At 41.3% G+C, this 21,434-nt stretch overlaps 1 protein-coding gene across 6 annotated transcripts in view; it reads left to right on the top strand.

Moving 5' to 3' along the window:
• PPM1L (protein phosphatase, Mg2+/Mn2+ dependent 1L) overlaps positions 1-21,434 on the top strand; it is a 111,065-nt gene that overhangs the window by 59,427 nt on the left and 30,204 nt on the right. For 5 of the 6 annotated variants that reach the window (XM_064457913.1, XM_064457917.1, XM_064457916.1 and 2 more), the window contains exon 2: positions 17,969-18,143. In XM_064457913.1, the coding sequence (XP_064313983.1) occupies positions 17,969-18,143 (175 nt within the window). Of the gene's footprint in view, positions 1-5,251; positions 5,353-17,968; positions 18,144-21,434 lie in introns of those variants that run through there. The other variant, XM_064457918.1, reaches the window with a different exon arrangement.

The following is a 21,434-nucleotide window of genomic DNA, read 5'->3' as shown; positions in this document are numbered from 1 at the left end:
ACTATACACCTCAGAGGCTGTCAGCTAACTGAATCAGAAAAATATGAGTAATTTATTCACAAGAGGTGGATATTTCAATGAGGTTTTGAAAGCGAAGGTTGTAAGATAAGCTGTTTGTTAGCCGTGTTAATCTGGTTCATAGGGAACAGCCATATTATACTTTACTGTTGCTTCTGATGAAAATCTGAGCAATATTATTCTTCTCACAAGATGCATTAAGTGCTGGAGTGCTGAAAAGTGATGATCAAAAAGGTGATGCATCTTTCCTGGAGTAAAGGATGCACAAGTACCTATTCCTGAGCTGATGACTGCAGCGTATACATGACACGCTTTTTAAGAATAACTCCATTGCAAATAAGCCTGGAAGGAACTTTTCTGTCAGATGTGGCCCTGCACTCACCAAGTTGCCATGGGGTGATGGTTATGCGTCGGGGGTCTGACTTTTCAGCTCCTCTCTCAGTGTGCTGTACAACCACGGTCAAAACATGTACTTTCTCCATGTCTGAGATTTCCTTTCTGTGTGTAGGACACACAAGGGTGGTGATGGCTCATTCGTCTTCAGTTGAGGCATGTGCATGACAGATTTCAACAAACTTAATATGCCAGGCACATAGGAAGCAGTCCTCCAGACGTACCCAAGTGGAAGGGTTTGGATTCATGTGCCTGAGGTCGATGGGTTAAAGCAATGGTCCAGGTCCTGGGGCACTGCCGGCACTTGCCATTCAGCAAAACAGCAATCTCCCCATGAAATGAAAGCACGACCAGCCTTATGGTATATTGTGCTTCTCTGAATTTCAAATCTGTTCTTCTTTAGAAACATTGGCTCAGTTTGCTTAAATTTCTGTTTAAACTCGGGGAACTTAAAGGTTGAATATTTTTGGGAACTTTCCAAAATATTAAGCTCTGTTGCATAAGTTGCTTTGCTACATACTCCTGATGAAAAGGTATGTACTTTTCGTCGTCTGAAGGCTTGCCGTGAAATCTGAAAACTTCAGGCTGTGTCACTTTAATACACAAACACGCTAAGCAATACAAAAGGCTTAAAATCAAAGCTGTGCTGTTATCTCTTCAGACCAGGAGCTTTTTCAAGGAGGTTCTAATGCAGAAGCAGAATAACTTCCAGTTGCGTCTTTGAAGTGTTTTTAGTGTGATATCGTGGACATTTAATCTCTGCTGTGGCTGCTCTTAAAAATAGTGAGAAATTGCAGAGTGAAGCAGTAAGGAAAAGAAGCTGTTTGAACATTTAATCAGTCTCACTTGATAAGAGGCTGCTGGTTCGGTCCCAGTACAGAAGTAAACCTGGTCATGGCTATAACTTTAAGTCTGATGCTGCTGAAATGTCCCAGTTTAGGTGTAGTACAGTGTGATGATGTATAGAGATATAAAAACTACTAAAGTGATGACTACAACATAGGCTTTAATGTTATCCCAAGACTCAGAGCATGCATTTGCAGTTGGAGTTGATGGTGAGGCAGCATGTCTTGGCTCGTAGCAGAGTGCTGCTTATTCACATCTCTAAATCAGCGTATCAGGAAGTCACTTTTTCCCCCTTAGGTAAATGCAGTCAAAGTTGCACTGAGATTATTTTCCTCATGTTTGCATGGTTTTTGCCTCTATGTGTTCGGTTTTCTGGTTTTGTGTTTGGTGGTTGTTTTTGTTCTGCAATGGCATTAAACTCTGGCAGCTAACACAGGGAAAGAGGTGTTTGCTGAAACACTGGACCCTAATCCCAGCCACAGGGTTTCAGCAGCAAGTCATTTGGCTGATTAATTTTCTTGCTCAGCCCCCATTTCTCCATCTATTCAGTGATGAAAATAGCCTGAAATCTACTTGACCTTCTGCCTTGTTAATAAGTGCGATTAACAACCCCATGTTCTAATGAGCTAGAGAAACAAAATTACTGTGTACTATCATATTTAATTAAACTGTGTTTCAGGAAGCTGTTGTTTATATGGTAACTTCTATTTCCCTGGCATTGGTTTAATCTTTCCTTTTTCTAACTTCATTCCCCTTTACTTCTCCCTTTCATTAGTATCCCTTTGTTCTTTTTTCCTATGTCTCTCGCTTGCCTCCTTATTTTCCCTTCTTTCTCAATTTGCTGTAATTTGGCTAGTCAGGCACTAAAGTGATGTGAATGATACAGAAATACTTCCAAAGGCAGATGCAGTTCTGCTTTCGTGTGTGGGCAAAGCATCGGAGCACGATGGAGTTCTGGGGTGGATAATGGGAACTGAGGGATGTGCAGGAAGGGCAGGCACTCCTCAAAGAAAACAAGCAAACAGGTTGGTTCTCCTGTTAAGGGTAAGATTGACAAAGGAGGTGGAAAGCCCCAGAGGCTTCTCCTGAACTCTGCATCTCTTTGCTGGTGGTCCGCTGCCTTTGTAAATGCCGGGTGAGAAGGTACGAAGGGTGAGCCTGTTGCAAACAGTCTCATCGCTCTGCTCTGCTGCTGTTGCAGCCTGGTGGCATGGTGCACCTTGCACCCCACTGCCCTGGACAAGCCATCACACCTCGCTCTGCACACTTCGCTTTCCAACTCAATGCAAACTTCACTCTGTCTGCAGGTGCTGCCCACTTTGCAGGTGGGCTCTGTGCATGCATCTACCAAGAGTGTTAGCTGGTCTCCATGTGCTTACAGGCATTTGGGCTCAGTAAGCAAAGATGTGTTGATCACACAAGCAAGAGAAATTCTTTTTTTATTCTTTAACTATGTACATTTTTAGAGGGAAGAAATAATAACATCCAGGCATTGCTGTTTATCCTAACTGGAGGCCTGATTTATGCCTCTCCTTTTCTCAAGGGTACTGCTCTCAGTGTTTATGTAGTGAAATGGCACTAGAAAATGAACATGCTTTGGAAACTATTTATGGATTCGAATTGGCTGCTTTTCTATTTAATGAAGTCCCTGTCTTTGAATCTGTGCCATTTAATTAAATGGTTTGTATAATTATTCTCTGTCATCAATTCTGTCCACTCTGGAAGGTTTGTGTTTTCTTACTGAAGAAGGTGTTACATTTAATGCTGGTTTGTAAGTCCTTCAACTTGGGAGACAAAACAGCACAGAACTAAGACTAAGTTAAGTGGGGTAAGATGCCACTAAAGCCATTCTTTTTCTCCTCAGTTACTGATGTACCAAGGCTTTCTCTTATTCTTCCTCATTTTAGGAAGAGGAGCTGCGATCCAGTCTTTGTGTCAATACAGACATCATCTGTGCACTCTTGGCAGAATAACTAGCCTGGCTCTTTCTTTGCTATAATGCTGGAGGTATTTCAGGCTTATGAAAGGTCTGGCATCCTTCACATGCAGGTAGTACCTCTTCGCAGCCTCAACAGCTGCTTTGTGTAACGTAACTCATAGCAGTGGAGTAACTAAGGCATCTCTTGCTTCAGAGCGTTCTCTACATCCTTACCTGTTTGACCTGTTAACGTGCAATGCTCATCAGAGGGAAGGTTTCCTTCTCAGCAGCAGTCACTTTGGTGATAGAGATTTCAGAGTAACCTGGTTCTCCATGAGAGTTTGTGGGTGACAGATTCCTTCTGGCCAAGTGGAGACCCCTGTGTGGAAGATGCATCTCCAGTTTTAGCACTTGACCTTAGCTTTGGTAAGTTGAGGCAGATCCTTTCCTCTCCTGCTGTAATCTTTGGGGTTTTAAAAATAATTTTCCTTTTTTATTGTTGTTGTTTTCTTAAACCCTCAGATGTTCTCTTGATCCTCAAATTCCAGGTATAAGAACTAGACACTTTTCCATTAACGATTCCATAATAACTTTACTACAATCATTATTATTCCTCTATTTATACATCTTAGGATTCCAGTAGCCTTTTTAAACCCTATGTCCTACCATAATCTTATGTTTGAGCTGCTTATCCCCCACATGATCACAAAGTCTCACAGGCAAGAAAAATCTTTTTTCCTGGCAGACTGGTGTTACAGTGGCACACATGGAGAGAAGACAAAAGTTTGCTTTATTCTTGAATGGCGTTGGATTAGTTTTACATGAACTGTGAATGCGGTACTTTCCTTGCTAGCTCCCAGCTCATTATTTGCAACACGGGTCAATACAGTGGCCTTTTCAAGTCTGAAACGAGAAGAGGACCTAAGCAAAAGAACCATAATTGCATTTAAACAGAGCTCATTGAATCTCAAAGTTATCTTCACAAATAATAATTTCCGTATACATCACTAAAGGAAAATGTCATCAGGCCCCCGTGGTAAATTGTTTAAAGGACTACATGGCCACATTTTCCTCGTTAACTGTTTGTGTGCAGGGTTTGTTCCAGCATTTGAAGAGACAGCAGGGAACTCCAATAAATACGGCCGGAACAAATTGCAGTTTTGTCATCTATTCATTAATCCCTCCAGCTCCTCGGAGTGAGCGGCACAGCAGAACTGCCTAGATTACCCCTGAGGCTCTGCGGCTTCACATACTTTCTTGCTCACACTGAAGTGGTTTATCTCAATTCTTATCTCCTTCTCATCACAGCATTGGGTATAACATGGGGCTAATTATTAATGGGATTTCTTAATACAGAATTTTTATAAGGTCATTGCTAAGAGAAATGGGGACCTAAAGGAAAGCTTAAGAACTGCTTCCAGTGTTAGACTTTTTAGTAAAAGCCTTATCAGGACAGGACGTGACTGTTGGGCTCCAGGGGACAATGTCTGGTCAAAGCTTCTGCTCCAGAGCAGAAGCAGGTGACATGCTGCCTGCTTCTGCAGTGTTTGGGTGTGCTGGGTCATTAAGGTGGTGATGTGCAGGTGAGTTATGACTGTGGAAGGCAAAATAATAGTACTTTGTATGTTAACACTCGGAATTATTTGAAAATTCCTCTCCATTGTCTACTTGTTAAGCTTCCTGGAGTTTTGAAATGGTAGTGGAATGATTTACAGAAATATTTCATTCAGGAGCGCTGGACTCTGTATTGGGAAAAGGAGCAGTGGGAGCCTTGCAGGTAGCCAAGTCCTTGGGGGACAATGTGCCCAGAGCAGCGGAGTGGGAACCAGTGTGTGTCTGATACTGTGCTTCCTCTATTCTTTTAAGTCCATAAAAAACCCCTTATACATTTATTTTTAGAATGAACCCTACCTGTCTTCCACCCACAGTTATGAAAACATAATGCAAAAGGGCTGGACTTTATTTAACCTTGTGGTGTGGCCTAAACCCCAAGGAGTGACTTACAGATCAGCATCTGTGCACCTGCCTTTCTGCATGAGAGCCTGCAAATACAGAACAGCTCTGTATGAGCCATCTGTACTTCAGCTAAAAGTAATGGTCAGGGCTGTGGTGAGCCTCGGCCTACCAGTTCCCCACCAGTGTTCCTCTCAGCATGCTTCACACCACGCTGTCAGATGGTGAGTAACAAAGGGAACATGGGCAATACTGGTATGTTTCTGCGCTGGGCATTGTAGGAAATGCAAATTCCTAGCTGTATGTAAGGTATCTTGTGTGCTGCTCTCTTCATCCGTCACCTGATAGCAATGCCTTGCTCCATCCTGGAGACATCGCAGTTAGTGCAAGCGCCCTGAGTGTGCAGTTCCCTGCTCTGCGTGACCGGGGCGGTATCGAGCTGAAGCTATTTAAGGAAGCATTTGCCAAAACTGTGACTTTTTCAATGGGAAAAGCAATTTCTTGTTCCTTAACTTCATTCTCTAGATAAATTAAATTGTTTGGACTACTTTTTTTTTTTTTCCCAAAATAAGAATCTAAAATAGAATGCAAGTCTCTGACCAGATGGTTGAATTTTGGTAAAATTCAAAGCAGGTGAAAGTAGAGTCTTCTCGGTCTCCTGTGTAACAAACTAATTCAGCCCAAACCAAATCTTTCTACTTCTTGTGATGATTTCTGCTTGGCAGAAAGTGATGTCTCTAAATCAGGAGAGACCATTTAGTCTAAGATATTCCACTACACTCATTCTTTCTTTGCTTGGAGAGGGAGAACAACAGCAAAGAAAGAAAAAAGCTTTTTGCTATTTCGTTGAGTCTAATAGGCTATAAATACATCTTTGCTTCAACTAAAGTAGCAGAACGAAAAGTTTCTGGTAAAAACTGATTCTTCATAAACCGTCTTGTATCCCACTGCTATTTGGAAAAGAAATACCTGTAGAAATCCCCTGGAGTGGTTTTAAGGCACTTTAATTGCTGATGAAGGCTTTCATTTCAGGATCTGCATTGATGCAAGATTACAGTTGTGAAGCTTTAAACATAATTTTCTCAGGGGTTGCACAAAGTTGCAGTTGTTTTGCAAAACTGATTTTTTTCACCTTCTATGTTGAAATTGATGGGCTCAGAAAAATACAAAATGCAGTGTTTTTCTATATCAAAAAATGCTTGATGTCTAGCTTGCAAAATAAGAGTTCAATACTCTTGTAAAGTTAGTTGGTTTTATGACATTTCTACCATTATTTTCAGTGTTGTTTCTCTTGCTTCTGTTTTTTTATGCCAATATAAAAAAAATTATCCCCCGTTGCTTAGATTTTATTATAGTAATATAAGAAAATGTTTCAGTTCTTCCTGGTTGGGTGAAATTTTTCTGGCAGGTCTTCACAGCAAATGCAGTCCCTGCTGGTATAGCTGTATAGGCGTTTATATTTAGTAATCACTTGCAACCATAAATTGTAATTTGGGACCCAGATTTTTCTTCACTGTTAACTGGTAATGAATAAGTATTTTTGTGCATTTTTAACAGTTCCTAATTTAATATTCAGCTCGTCTATGTTAATAGTTACAACCAATTAGCATAAAAATTGGGTTAAATCTTGACATACCTAATTGTTATTAGTAATTCATTCAAACATATTTTGCTTTGTTCCATTGGCTAAATCATGCCTTTTGGCAAATAGAGATATTAGTCTTATATGCCGAATACTAACGTCCTTTAGATATGGCCATGTGGACATGGTAGTCATAATTATTGCTTGTCTTTTGTGTCTGTGCTTGTGTCTTCCAGGATTTATGAAATATATCACCTTTACAATAAGCTTCAGCTTCCTATTTGTTAAAACTAACAGAGGCATTATAAAACAAGTGCTTTGTCTGTGGCTAATTTTCAGTTTAATTTACCCACTAATCTTAATTCTTCTCCTAAAAAGGGCATGAATAATAATTGGCTTCCTAGCACAATTAAGATTCAGAGTTTGTATCTGTGCATATGCAATTTAAGTGCTAATGCATTTCCTTTTATTAGGGTAATAACTCCTCTTATTCTCATTATTCTTAATATATTTGCTAAACACTTTTTGGGTGCATATATGCAGTTGTCTAAACAACCAGAATAAATATTCTGGGTGGAGTAACCATCCCAAGGAATTCTCCGGAAATATTTTTAGAGAGTCACAGAAGGGCTGAGGTTGGAGGTGCCTCTGGAGACCGTCCAGTCCAACCTCTGCTGCAGCTGGGGCAGCTGGGGCAGGCTGCTGAAGAACATGTCCAGTTGGGCTTTGACTGTCTCCAAAAGTAGAGTCTCCACAGCCTCTCCAGGCAACCTGCCTGTGTTTGACTGCCCTCACCATGAAAAAAAAGTTCTTTCTTCTTGCTACATGGAATGTCCTGTGTTTCAGTTTGTGCCCATCACCTCTTGCCATTCACAGGGCATTCACTTGCCATTCACTGAGAAGAGCCTGGTGCCACCAGTTGTGTTTGTACACATGGATAAAATCCCTCTGAGCCTTCTGTTCGTTGGGCTGAACAGTCCTAGCTCTCTTAGCCTCTTCTTGTACAACAGATGCTTTAATCCATTAATCATTGTGTCCCTTCACTGGAGTCACTTCAGTATGTCCCTGTCTCTGTTCTACTGGGAAGCCCAGCACTGGGCCCAGCACTCCAGATGCATTTCACCAGAGCTGAGCAGAGGAGAAGGATCACCTCCCTCGACCTGCTGGAAATGGTCGACCTAATGCAGCCCAGTGTGCTGTTGGCCCTCTTTGCTGCTAGGGCACATGGCTGGCTCATGTTCAGCTTCTTGTCCACCAGGACACCCAGGTCCTTCTTCAGCCAGCTTTCCAGCTGGTTAGCCCCCAGTGTGTAGTGGTGCGTGGGATTGTTCGTCCCCAGGGGCATGACTTGGTGTTTCCTTTTGTTGAACTTCATGGGGTTTCTGTTGACTCATTTCTCCAGCATGTCCAGGTCGCTCAAACTTGGCAGGACATCCCTCTGGTATATCAAGTGCTCCTCCCAGTTTCGTATCATCTGCAAAGTTACTGAGGGTGCACTCTGTCCCATCATCCAGGTTCACTGAGGAGAATATCCTTGATTTCCTTGTGAGTATAATTTCTCTTCATGCCTGTATGAACCGAAGCATTTGATTCTTTTCATCAATAATAATAGTTGTAATAGTGATTAGCCAAAACTTACAAGAAGAATATGTGTTCTGACTTGATATACATGCTATTTTTAATATTTTCAAATCAATACAGTATATATTAAAGGGATTAAACTGGAGTTGCATGATAGAGTCGGGATAATTTTAAATAGAAATCGTTGAGCGGGTATACTCACAAGGAGTGCCTTGCATTTCAGTAAAATCAACTGTGAGTCTATATATCTAATATTGCACAGCGTAGGTCATAAGATCTCAAGGCAGTGGTGACCCAATAAACATTATGCAAATGGTTAATAAGGAGGTGGTTTTGGTATTAGTAAGTCTTCCTCCATGGGGAACTGGCTTGCTGTGATGATTACCCCTAAAGAACAAGGTTGGAAAATAGGGAGACCTATATGAATGCTTGAAAAGATTAGAAAGCATGCGTGATAATGTGACATGTAATAATGTGCCATTCAGTGAGCTCCATCTATTGAGTTTATCAATGAGAAGATAATGGAATGATTTGATCAATTTGCATGTATTTACATGAGAAAGAGGAATGTAGGTGAGCAGACATTTTACTTGATTCAGTGGCTGAAAGTCACAGATAATAGCAGATTCAGGTTGGAAATAACATGAACATTTTCTGTGGCATGGGAATTTATCCTCTTAACAGTAAGGATAATTAACTTCCAAGGGCTATGGAAAATTCTCTGTCTCTGAAACAGAGTTGAATATTTTTCAAAATGATCTACTCAAACAATGAGACAGGGAAGTCCTGTGGTCCTGATTCCAGATGCCAGACAAGATAATCATAATGCTCCACCTTGCCTTGGTAAAATTAATCTTTTAATTAGGTGTCCAGTTTCCAGAGCACTCCTTGCAGTTCTGAGATATCAGTCCCTCTGCTTTGTTTCTTTCTTCATCTCTAGAATGAGTGACTGCTTGGCTGTATCACACGGAGCATGTTTCGTTAATTTAATTGATTAATTAAAATGAGTTCTTAAAAAAAATTACTTGTACACGTATTTCACTAACTACTCCCTCCTTGAAAGATGGAAAATAATTGTTTTGCATTTATTCTCACCTCTTCTGATCCATGTCCTAATTTAACGAGTACCATGCCAGCATTCGCGTGTATGCTCACTGCAGTGTCACACATTTCTGTATGACTAACGTTGGGGGGAGTGGGAGGGAGAACAGAACATGTAATTTTTACATTACAAATTTTGTTGACTTGCTTCTCATTCTAGGACATTTAAATAAGTCTATTTAAGAAGTGAGTGACAAGTTCTGTTGTAGGGAAGAAACTAAAATGCATAATTTAAAGCCATAAATTATCATAATTTTTTATTTTTGTCCTTTCTGTTTGGTGATACGTTTATTTGGATTGTTTGTAGCCATAAATCCACATATAGACTGTGTCAAAGAAGATCAAGCTCTCCGTGCTCAAAGCATAAAGTCAGAGCAAAGCTCCACAACAGATGGCCTTTTCTTTCCATTTCATGGACACCAGTTCTCACTGGGCAATTCATTATTTTCTACAGTTGAAGCAGCTGTGGATTACTGTAATTATGGATTTAATATATCTCCGACAATCCAGTGTGAATATTAATTTGAACTTTATACTACTCCTTGGAATCAGGTTAATCTTCTCATGATTATATAGCTTCTGTTTACCTAAAGATGTTTGTGAGGCTAATATTTTTCCTGCTATGGAAATAAGTTGTGCATGGATTGCAAAGGAACAGTGGTGTTTTCAGCGTTCAGTTTTGTTGAAAGTCCTAGGAGAGAATTTCTGAGTTCCCCAAATGTTTTCAGATATCATGCTTTTGCTAATAACCTTGTTTTAAATTGTGAGTCTGGCTTTCCTAGGATACATATTGATCAATAGTAAATTATTTACTCAAACATTTATTTTGGAGAAAAAAAAGACACTTTTTCATAGAAATAATAGGCTAAGCATACCAGAAGTTTGTATTACAGGAAACCTCTATTAAAGGGTTTCTTTGGCATATTTGTTCTTTAAATAGTTCCTTGCTTTAGAGGGCAAAAGGTTTGCCTTGATGCCATTTGTGGATCTTGTGCTATCCTCTTGAGAGCAGATTATGTTTTGCTATCATATGTTTTCCTTTTGAATAACTATTCATAGCTTCATGTCCTTTTTCCAAGAGGTTTGCCTCAGCAAAATCCCACTGACTTCAGTGGAGTTATTCGTGGTTCGTGCTGATGAAGGAGAGGCGTCCAATCCTAAATGCTGGGTGTGAGACATGAGAGCCAGGGCTGATGTACGTATATGTCTCTGAAATCAGTTGAAGTGGCACACGTGGTCCTGGAGGCAGAATTTTTGTATCTATTTCAATCAACACCAGCCTTCCCTGCAGTGGAGTGTGAATAAGTTGAGAAGGTGGTTTGTCTGCAGTAAGCTTAGCTCCTGGGGAGGCAGGAACCCAAAGAATATTCTTTAACCATTTCCTTCCTATAGTAAAGCACCCAACACAGCATCAGGATACTGAGAAACGATTCTTAAAAGTTTTACGACTGATTTGTTAATAGAGTAAAATGGGAACAAATACTCCATATGCTGCGTGGTGTTTGAAAACAGCATGGCTGGGCAGGGGGAATGTGCTCTTCAACTTGTCCTGCTTCACCCCGGGAAGCAGGGACATCTCTCTACCAGAATGAAGTGGGTCAGGGGGAGACTGACTTTCAGGTCTTTTATTTAATCTGAGATTCCTTTAACCTAGCAATCTGATTTTTTGTATGTATATTTTTGTACTGAACTTTTTGAAATAAACAGGAAAGTTTTATAGCATTACTACAAAAAATCACTAATGGACTCTCTGGAATGCACTTCTTGTCCACAACCTTATTGTGCCGTGGTTTTTACCATTCTACAGGGAGATATCTAACTTAAGTGCACTGTTCTTGGAATAAGGAATTGTGTGGTTTGGGTTTGTTTTTTTTTATTTAAAAGATGTGAGTCCAGAAACCTGTATATAAAAACATTTTTGCTAAGGAGTGCTAGTGTAAAATATGGAACGTGAAATTCTGAGTGGGATCATTATACATTTCCAATGGCACCTCTAGTTGAAATTTTTTCTGTGAGCTGGGATGGCAGCAAATAAAGGTCAGATGGTGGCAACAACAGGCTTCCACACCCTGTCTCCACTTCCCAGGAGCACCAAACACACGTGTTGGGTCCAAGGGGACTCTGGAGATGCATCTTAATCCTGTAAGATCCTCTGAAATGCCTAATCTGCATGGGGTTCAGCATCCTAATTTACATGGAAGGCTATTTCTCTGGGATCCCCTAAGGCTTAAGAAAATAACATGAAAGATTTGTCTGTGCTGATGATGTGAGCGGTGGTACTAAGACTTCTAAGCAGGGGTACGTTTGCTGGAATGAGCAAGGGAGCATTTGCTCCCTGGACTTCAGGTGGTGGGAACTGAATTAGCAGGTCTCCTCCCACCATGGGAGAGCCACTTTGCTCTCTGCACCTTACAAATATTGGTGCTTTCATGTGTGTAGAAATAATTTGATCTTTTATCCCATTTTTTAGGCATCAAAGCTAAACTGACTAGTCTGTAATTCTGTTTCTCTCCCTTTATACTATTTTAAAAGTAGCCCCGGCATTTGCCCCTTCCAAATAGCATCTCACCATTTTCTGTGAATTTTCAGAGACGGGGTCGTTAAAGGGATTGTTTCAGCCCATTACCTATGTATACCTGAAAGAATTTCATCTGGCCCAGACAGCTGGAAAATATCTAATCTTTATAAGCACTTTCCAACATGTTCTTTCCCTATTCTGTCTTGAGATTTTGGTTATTTGCCTCTGATATTAGCTGCCGGTTGAATGAAGCAAGGTGAAGATAGTGAGTACTGTAGCAAAAAAAGACATTAAATACTTCAGCTTTTATGGCATCATCTGTCAATAGCTCTTCTACTCTGCTGAGCAGTAGAGCAACATTTTGCCTGGGTTTTTTCTTCTTACAAATGGAGTTGTAGAACCTTTTCTTGCTACCTTTGCTAGCTCCAAGTAATTTTTTTCTTTAGTCTCCATTTGTTTCTCAGTGTTTGTTATTCTTTTATACCCACACTGTACTCTGACTGTGTATACGTGTCCCTGAGTTTGAGATCACTGAGCAGCTTATGACTTAGCCAGGTTAATTCCTAGGTTTTTTCTGCATTGGGATAGTTTTCGCTCACATCATTTCTCTAAGGAAATATTTGTTCCCCGTACCTTCTTTTCTCCTTCGACTTGCAGCTGCTGGTCCTTTTGTACTGTCAAGCCTTGGAGATCATTAGTGTCCTTCCTTTAAAATCCTTTGTCTTTATTATGTTCTTTTGCCCCTGAAGAATTAATCGTCACCTTCATGGAAGTTGTCTTTTGCCTTCCTTATCTTAGGGGGCTTCTCAGTGCTGGTACATCCTGCACCCAAACTGTGGTCTTTGCTGCTATCACCAACACACTCCAAGGCTGCTGGACAACCTGTGCTCTGAAATGTATTTCCTATAATATTATCTGAGCAACTGCAGTACTTCATTACATCTTGTGCTTTGGTTGATTATTCCAGTTCCTGGTTAAAAAACTCAACCTCTCTATTTTTCATTTGGTGTCTCATGGACCAATGGTAGTGCCCTCTGCTTCTCTTTTTTACATGATGACTTTTGGCAGGTCTGTCTCCCTTTTACAGATAGGGCCTAGAAGAGCAAATACTCTCTTCATGAGCAGGACACTTCTTTATTTCCATAGCCTCCATTGTCATTATATCATCTGTATTAACAATCTAGTCTTATGAATTATTTACCGAGCCTCTCTTAGTGCCCAGTTACGTTATAGTTTTGATACTGTATTAATTTCCTTCAGCTCCTTTTGTGTATTCTCCATGATTCTAATAGAGATGTCTAATAGGGTCCTGTCGTGGTTTACCCGGCAACTCAGCCCCACACCGCCACTCGCTCACTCCCCCACCGGTGGGATGGGCAAGAGAATCAGAAGGGTAACGCTCGTGGGCTGAGATAAGAACAGTTTAATAATTAAAATAAAATAAAATTTTAAAAAATACAATGGAAAGGAAAAAATGAGAGGTGCGAAACCGGGGGAGGGAGAGGGGGGGAAGAAGGGGAATGAACCACCGAAAACAAACCACACGCGATGCAGCCGGCCGCCGATCTGACACCGCACCTCCCCAATCTGCAAACTGCCCCCCCTTAATATACTGGTCATGGTGTCACATGGTATGGAATGAACCTGTCATTGGTCAGTTGGCGTCAGCTCCCCCCCCGTGGCCCCGCCCCTCCCAGCCCCCCCCGCCACGCGGCAGAGCGCGGGAAGCTGGGAAGGTAGCCGACCCCCCACGGTGAGGAGGATTAACCCCTTCTCAGCCAAAACCAGCACAGGTCCACAGATCAATCCCACTTTACTCTTCATTATGTTTCCTTCCCATGAGATTAGCATGGCCAACACTACCTTCAACAGGGTTTACACCCGTGTTCATGTGTTGTACCCACCTCAGGCTTTTATTTCTCGAACTCACTTGATCCTACTTAAAAAACTATTTCCCTGAGGTGAACCAGGAGGTGAACAAAGTTGAAATTCCACTTTTCTGTAAGGTGGACTCTGTTCTTGCCCAGCAGTTCATGGTGTATCGTTTCTGAAGAAGGAGACTTGTAGTGACCCACATGGCTTTGAAGGGGAGGGAAACGTGTGAAAAAGAGAGGCAGGAAGATGTGATAGAGGAGTCTTGATAGTCTTTTTAATCCTTCAGTGGTGGATGTGCTACACCAGCAATACCACAGTCTAAAACGGATCCTGTATTTTCCCATAGTCTATGGACGTTTGCAGTAGCTGAGCAGGCAGAATGAATTGTCTCAAGAATATTAAGATCATAAATTTGTGGTTTCCCTCCTCTCCCTTTAAATCATGGGAGTTAGCGCGGAGTGCAGGTCTGAGGCAATAAAGTCTCCATCTTCCATTTTTTAAATTGGAAATCTGTGTTTATAAATAATGACTGTTCCAGCTAATTAGATCCTTCAGTTGCTTGATGTGCCAGTGTGCTGATCTTGCCACAGCTCATTTGCAGTCCTCGTTTTTCATGGGGTCATGGAACTGCTTAACACTTGCCATATTAATTAATGCATTTTGTCATAGAGTACTTGGGTCACTTCTTGCATGTTTACATGTGTGCCCATGGAGATGTATCTCCTCTGTGTGCAAGCACTTGCGTGGAGAGCCATGTAATTCAGAGGCTGGCCCCGATGCTCTGCCATCCTGCTCCTCCTGCTGAACCCCACTGCGGGGTGAACAGCAAAAGCAGATTCCTGGGGCATCACCACGCGGGGAGGGTTTTCCACTGCCCACTGTTCATCCAGTGATAACGCAATTTAATGAGACTTTCCCACATACAAGGAAGCTCCCAGAAGGATACACTTTAGAAAAGCAGAGCAATTTTTAGGAGGCAGTACGCATAATTTATAAAAAGCAAATTTACTTTGGATACGTGTTTCTCATCAATTAAAAGATGTGGGCAAATTTGGTAGTTACAGAAGGATGTTGGCTGCATTTGAGGTTCAGGTTACCACACAGCTGAGGGATTTCACCATTTCCTGATGTCATTTTTATGTAGGGTTCAGGTTTTAGATTATTTTTTTTTTTAGTGAACAGAGGAAAATGTGATTTTTTGTGAATAAGATTTGCAAGTATATTTCATTACATGTAGATATTTTAAAATTTATTCTTTATATATGAAATACTAGTTTTCCATGGTAAGATGAAATACCCTAAAGTCAATTAAGGTATTAAAGTCAATCCTTTATTTAATTTGGAGAGGAGTGCTTCAGACTGAAAACAGATTCACGGGGATGCTGCAGTTTCAATTTTATAAAAGAAATGGATAAGTTCCTGCCAGAAAATAGGTTATTGTGACCGAGAGAGGTAACAGCTCGGCAGTGGGCATTTCTGTTATGCTGCCGTTTTGAAGCAGGGATCTGTGGGAGGGTGCCTGCATGAGCAGGACCACTGTTTCTTTGAAGTTCTCGCTGCTGCAGTGCCTACGGCTCCAAGTTGCTTTCTTGTAGGGGTGATGGTGAGGAAGACTGACCAGCAAATGTTGCACAGTTATTTATAAGTAACGCTGAGGTCAGGTATTTTACAGGAGCATCTAGGATTTAATTTCTTCCTGCAGGAGCAAGAGGGACTCTACAGAGGAAAAGAGGATAAAACTATTTTGAAGCCTCAAAGTAGTGAAATGGGGGGTTTCCCCCTAATTTCTGCCTGCAATGCAAATACATACATTAATGAAAATAGATTCCATGACAGCTGGGGGGGACCCCAGCGCCGGCTGGAGGAGGAGCGGCCAAGCTGCCGGCAGGCCGGCCGACGTGGTGGGGGGCTCTGCTGCCGGGAGGCCCGTGAGCAGCATCCCGGCGAACGGGCCTCTGGGCTGCAGTCTGCACCAAAATCCGTAAGGGATGCAGGGGAGTTTCTGGTCTGCACAGAAGTTGACTACTGTGGTCTGTGCAATGAGAACTGAGGTACGATGGAAGAGCGTGGAAATGGTGGGTCTTTCTTTTTGAAATTTTTTTTTTTTTTTTTTTTTCATTTTGTTCACCCAGTAGCCTCTTGGTTTCTTTAATACAAGCACATGCATAAACATGCACTCACACCCTCACACTTTCTCTTTTTTAGTATTCCAGGTACTGGAAGTGACTTTTTAAAGCCAAGATAAAATTACTTTTGTAGTGAATAGAACATAGTACTGTCTGTCTCATCGCTGCAGTGCGGCTAGGGATGTAATTACTCAGACGTGGCTGATCATGTTTCTTGCTGGAAAAGGAGAGGAGTTTGTATCTGTTCCATCATTGCTTTACAGTTTAAATCTTTAATGACATCTAGATGTAATGTGAAAGGCAGCGGCTAAGCAAGAGAGTTGGGTTTTGCTTCTCACCAAGGGGAAAAAACCCCACCTGTGAGATCACACTTGAAATCAGTGTAATCCTGGGCCTCGACACCTATGGAAAAACTTGGTGATTGTGCTGCACGCGGCTCACAACAGCTGCCCATCATGCTGACCTAGGCCAGTGGTCCCAATGGCCTTCTCATCTGCTTGTACCCATCCCTCTCTTGACTTTTACTTGGGCTGCAAGATCTTTGGGACAGGACGGGTATTTTTCCTTAAGTGTTTGCAGCCAGCAGTATACAAATAATCACTCAGGTGGCACAAGAGAAATTTCAGAATAGGAAGATGTATAAATTCTTCTTTTGTTTCCTGCTCTTTAGAATTGCTGTGTTAGGGAGAGCACAAAAATAACCCCCTGCAGAGTAAAACCTCTTCTCAAATGAAACATTAAACACAAATTCCAGAACTTGGACTAAAATAATTAGTATACAGTGTATCTCTCAGCCCTCTCTTGGAAGAAGACCACTATTAAAATGTAACATTAAGTATGCTGTACTCATGTGAAGAGCTTGTTTAGTTGTCCTAGAATAATTTTATTCATCTCACATGATTTAGCTTGCGGAAAAATCGAACGCAACTTCAGTGATATTTTAAGGTTGCAATTTAATCAGCAATTGATTTTGGAAAACTAAATATAAACCCAGGAACAGCCTGTTGCTGAGTAAAGGTAACTCCTGGTCAGTTCCAGGCCTGAAATATTACAACCTTGTTATCGTTTATTTTTCTCTTTTGTCTTGAGGTTGGCAGGAAAGCTGGAGCGCTGGGCAGCAGCCTTTGCCACTTCTTCCTTTTCCAGTTACGCTTGTATCAGAGGTGGAAAGCAAAAAAACAAAACCACAACACCCAAACCAGTGCCAGAAAGAGGGACTTTCTATTCCCTCTTACAATGGGAGTGTAATACTCGAAGGAAAGGGATGCTTACGCTTGAAAACCAGAAAGCTGGTTTGCGTTTGGATCTCACCAAGGTGTCTGAGCCCAAGCCCCAAGGGAGAGAGCTGTTCCAGTGGCGGCAGGGATCCTGGGGGGACCAACACCTCTCCAGAAGCAGCTGCTCTTCCTTTTTTGCTGCCATTTAAGTTTTTCCACAAGGCTCCATAACATTGGTACAACCATGCCACCTTGTGTTAATTTCTGTTTCCTTATGGCCCTGAGCAGCGAGAGAGAAAAAATTCAAAGAATTTTCTGTGTGTAGATACGTGTGTACATGTATGTCAGTTTTTGATGCTGTTAAATATTCCCTTCTATCTCTCTGTCCGAGCCTGGTTGTGTGTCGATAGCAGGTGCAGTGGTTGCATTCTGTCACTTTGTACTTTAAAATTTAGAATAAAGACATTATATTTTATAGTTATAGTTTCAAAATGTGTTAACGATGAAGAAGTTGAGCTATTGTGGTATGTATGTGTCTAGTCCAGTGTCTAGTCCGTTCTGGACTACCATAAACTCCCTGCTGAAAAGTGGGTTATGCCTCAGCTCGGGAATTTGGGCTGTTATATCCCCAGCTCCTGGACGTTTTGGGTAGGCAGGGGTTGTTTTGGGAGAGAAATGTCCTGTGGATTTTGCACCATGGAGTTAGTAGCATTCAGAGTGTTTTATTGTGACGAGTTACATTTGAGAGTGCTTTAAATTTAAAAAAAAATCGCTATGGATATGCGTAAAGCTTTTCAAAAGAAAACATATTAATTAAACCTTTGCCTCTTTTCTGCATAGTCGGCAGCAGAATATGTGAAGTCCCGCCTGCCTGAAGTCCTAAAACAACATCTTCAAGACTATGAGAAGGACAAGGAGAACAGTGTGCTGTCTTACCAAACCATCCTGGAACAGCAGATTTTATCAATTGATCGAGAAATGCTGGAAAAATTGACTGTATCCTATGATGAAGCAGGTATATTTGTGCTTCTTTCTGAGTTACATTTTACTGAAAAAAAAAATTGCTCACTTTCACTCTTTCTCCCGAATACTAGTGCTTGTGCTGGCAAATTGAACTTTGTCCTCAAAAGGTATGAGGTGACCCAGTGAAATGTTTCTTTCTTCTAAAAACAAGTTGAGATAGAAAATTTTCCACTTGAGTGACTGAATATTAATGAGCTGAAAGGGCAGTTATTCTTCTAACAATGCTTTGCCCTTTGTAATGCTCTGACGTTGATTGATCTAGCCGTGCCTCTTTATTGTCTCTGCAAGTGGTGTGACTTGGTTTCTGCTGGTTTCTCCTTCACCACTACCTTATTTTTGGGGTTCACTTAGCTAAGAGTGTACTGGATAGTCACAGAATCTGAATTTTTAGATGTGACATGATGCACATGGATAGCCAAAACCAGATAATGTGTAGAGTGTTGGAGGCATTTTAACAGTGCAATTGCAGGGGTTTTCAGTTTTGATATTTATGTCTTGATAATTTGGAGGTTATAGCTAATACTTTTTACTAGCATTTTGTTTTAAAATAGTTTGAAACGTCTTCCAGCTTTTGGATCCTTCACAGAGTTGTCCTGATGCATCATCTTCTTTACAGTTACAGATTAAAAAAGAGACACTGGTCTTCCAAAATAGCCACCAATATCTGCTATATGCCCACTCCCCTCAATATTGCCAAGTTTCTTGGTGTTTAAATACCTTGCGAAGAAAGAATCAAAAAGAACGGTTCGTTATTTTACTGCTGAATTTGTGTTCATGGCAGCGAGTGGACTGGCAGTGTATACGCAGGTCTGTACAGACGAGCCATGTGTTTGCACTCAGGTGTGTGCACGCCTGGCTCACCGCACTCCCAATAGCACATCTCTTAGCATCCTTCGTTCCTTAGCTTCATCTGAAAGATGCTGCTTTCTGTTTCTCCACTTTAAGCAGTCATGGCTGAGAGCTGCAACACACTATCTCCTTTCATCCGCAGCCCTACCAACCAGCCTCAGGCAGCCTTGTAATACAAAAAGAGAATTTATACTTAGTATGTCCTCATTTGGGGGCTTTCCTTAATCCCTGGTTGCACTTTCTTGTTCTGTTATTCCCCTGACTGTACCTGGCACCATGGGGAACCATGCTAAGCTCAGGTCCAGGTTTTCCTTCCAGGTGTTGTAGGCAGAAGCCACACACCATCCCGAGTGGATCACTGTTTTGGTTGGACCTGGTTAGATGGCACTGTGCTGAAATCACAGAGTTTCTCATCACTAGCCAAGCTGTGGAAAACCAAGCACCGGCAAGCTGGTGTTATTTTGTCCTAATACTTTGTACTCACACTGCAGTGCCCTGCAGTACTTAAAATGCTCAAACTACTTACCAACTTTGCTCAGACTCCTACTCAGACTGCCACTGACTAGCGATACGATTCTCTTAAGCTGCCTTGATCTGGAAGGTGCTCGAGCAACTTAAAATGCCATTTATAGACTGTGTGTTCTGGGTACTTACACGGCTGCGAGCTTTAGTAACTTCAAGGAATTACAATGCTGTATTACTTTATCAATTATATTCATGTGTTCACCCAATAAACAAGTCCGATTCTGTTAAACTGCTTTGATCTCGAATGCTCCTGAGCCCCATACGGTGGCATTTGCAGAGTACACACATCACATACTTAAGGAGTCATATGAGTTCTCAAAGGACAACAGAGTTAACGTGAGGGCACGGGATATTTGTTTAATCGCATATGGCCTGTTTTTAATGATGTATAAAAAATAAGCTTCAAAAGTTGTTGTTTTCTGTTATGCGGAATTTACCAGTCCAATGAATCATGTAAATCTTTTTCCCTGGTTTGGTCATGTCATCTCTCCAGTCATTTTGATTGATAGAATTTTGTTAGGAAGGGAAAAATGAAGTGCAGGAAATTACTGACTCCTGTCAGAAGGAAAATCAAGCATTTTCCTTTATTGAAAACTGTGTGTTTCTACAGCAAAAATAAAGATTAGAACTGCTTGAAACACACATTTGGGGATTTATATCATGCAATAAAACAATCATGTGGAAATGAGAAGCTAGATAAATAGCTAGTTTAGAAAAGTCCCAGCATCTACACAGATTCAGAATGGAGAGAGAGTGCAGCTTGCTGTAAATAAAAAGCCAGAATTTCAGCTTCCCAATCAGGTAGAGACACCTCTAGAGATTAAAACACGGAGATGGAGCCCGCTCTTCATTCTAATCATGTCACTTGTTTACTACAAAAGCAGAAATGGTGCTACCTGCTCTTGAAGTAAGATCTGATTGTGAGCACAGCATAGAAAATGGGCAGTGAAGTATAATTGCAGCAGCTGTTCGTGATCCCAAGCACTCCAGCTATTCAGCGCTCAAGCAGTTGTGTTGGTGACATTTTTTCTGTTATTAGTGTTTTGCCGTAACGAAGTCAATTTAATGAGAAGATGAAGCTGCTGGTGGTACATACAAAACGAAGAAATCAACCTTTAAAAATGAAAATGGTGACAATAAAAATTATTGTAATGTAAGGGGAAAATATAACTTTGTCTGGCAGGGGACTGTGTGAGACATCCACAAAACCCATCCCGGAGTAGCATTCTTAAGGGTTTAATTTCTGTAATCATGAGCAGTTGGAGTTCTGCTACATGTCAGCCAGGGAAACTAGAAGTTAAATGTTTAAGGTACGTGATACAAAGGGTCAGTAGCCAACTGCAGCAGGGCACTGCATGTAAGGGAGCACTTCCACAGCAAGGGAGCAGACTTTTTCCATCCAGGAAACCTTTCCCGTCCCTCTTGGAAGGGCCATTTTCCAAGGGTTCACAGGGTGCTCACCCCCAGCTAACTCCCCTTACCCCAGAGATGTCTCCCAAGGCGGGTAGAATTCAGCTGCAGCCATTTGCCAGAATAAAACAAAAACGCACTAAAATTGCTTGGGCTTCTGGTACAATTTTGCAAGTTAATTTGGCCTTTCTAGCAGCATGCAATATTAATAACATGCAGCTTCAATGGACTCAACATCCTAATGCTTCTTTTTGTAAATCTTTCCCTTTAGGAAATCAGTATATCAGAGCCACCAAATAAAATGAGTTCATCTAAAAATAGTCAAATGTTGACAAGATTTTTAGTGAAGTTTGACTGAGGAAGCTTTGTAAAATGAAAGCAGCCCAAAAAGTGACAGATGGGTACAAATCCTCTCATAATCTTTAAATCCCCTAGTTTTAAAAGTGGCATTCTTGACTAGCTAAGGCTGGGTTAATTTTGCGCAAGAATGTTTTTTCCT

Source organism: Phalacrocorax carbo, chromosome 7, assembly GCF_963921805.1.
Source record: "Phalacrocorax carbo chromosome 7, bPhaCar2.1, whole genome shotgun sequence".
Classification (NCBI taxonomy): domain Eukaryota; kingdom Metazoa; phylum Chordata; class Aves; order Suliformes; family Phalacrocoracidae; genus Phalacrocorax; species Phalacrocorax carbo.
The sequence above is the reverse complement of the archived record's forward strand: the minus strand, read 5'-3'. Positions and strand labels throughout refer to the sequence as shown.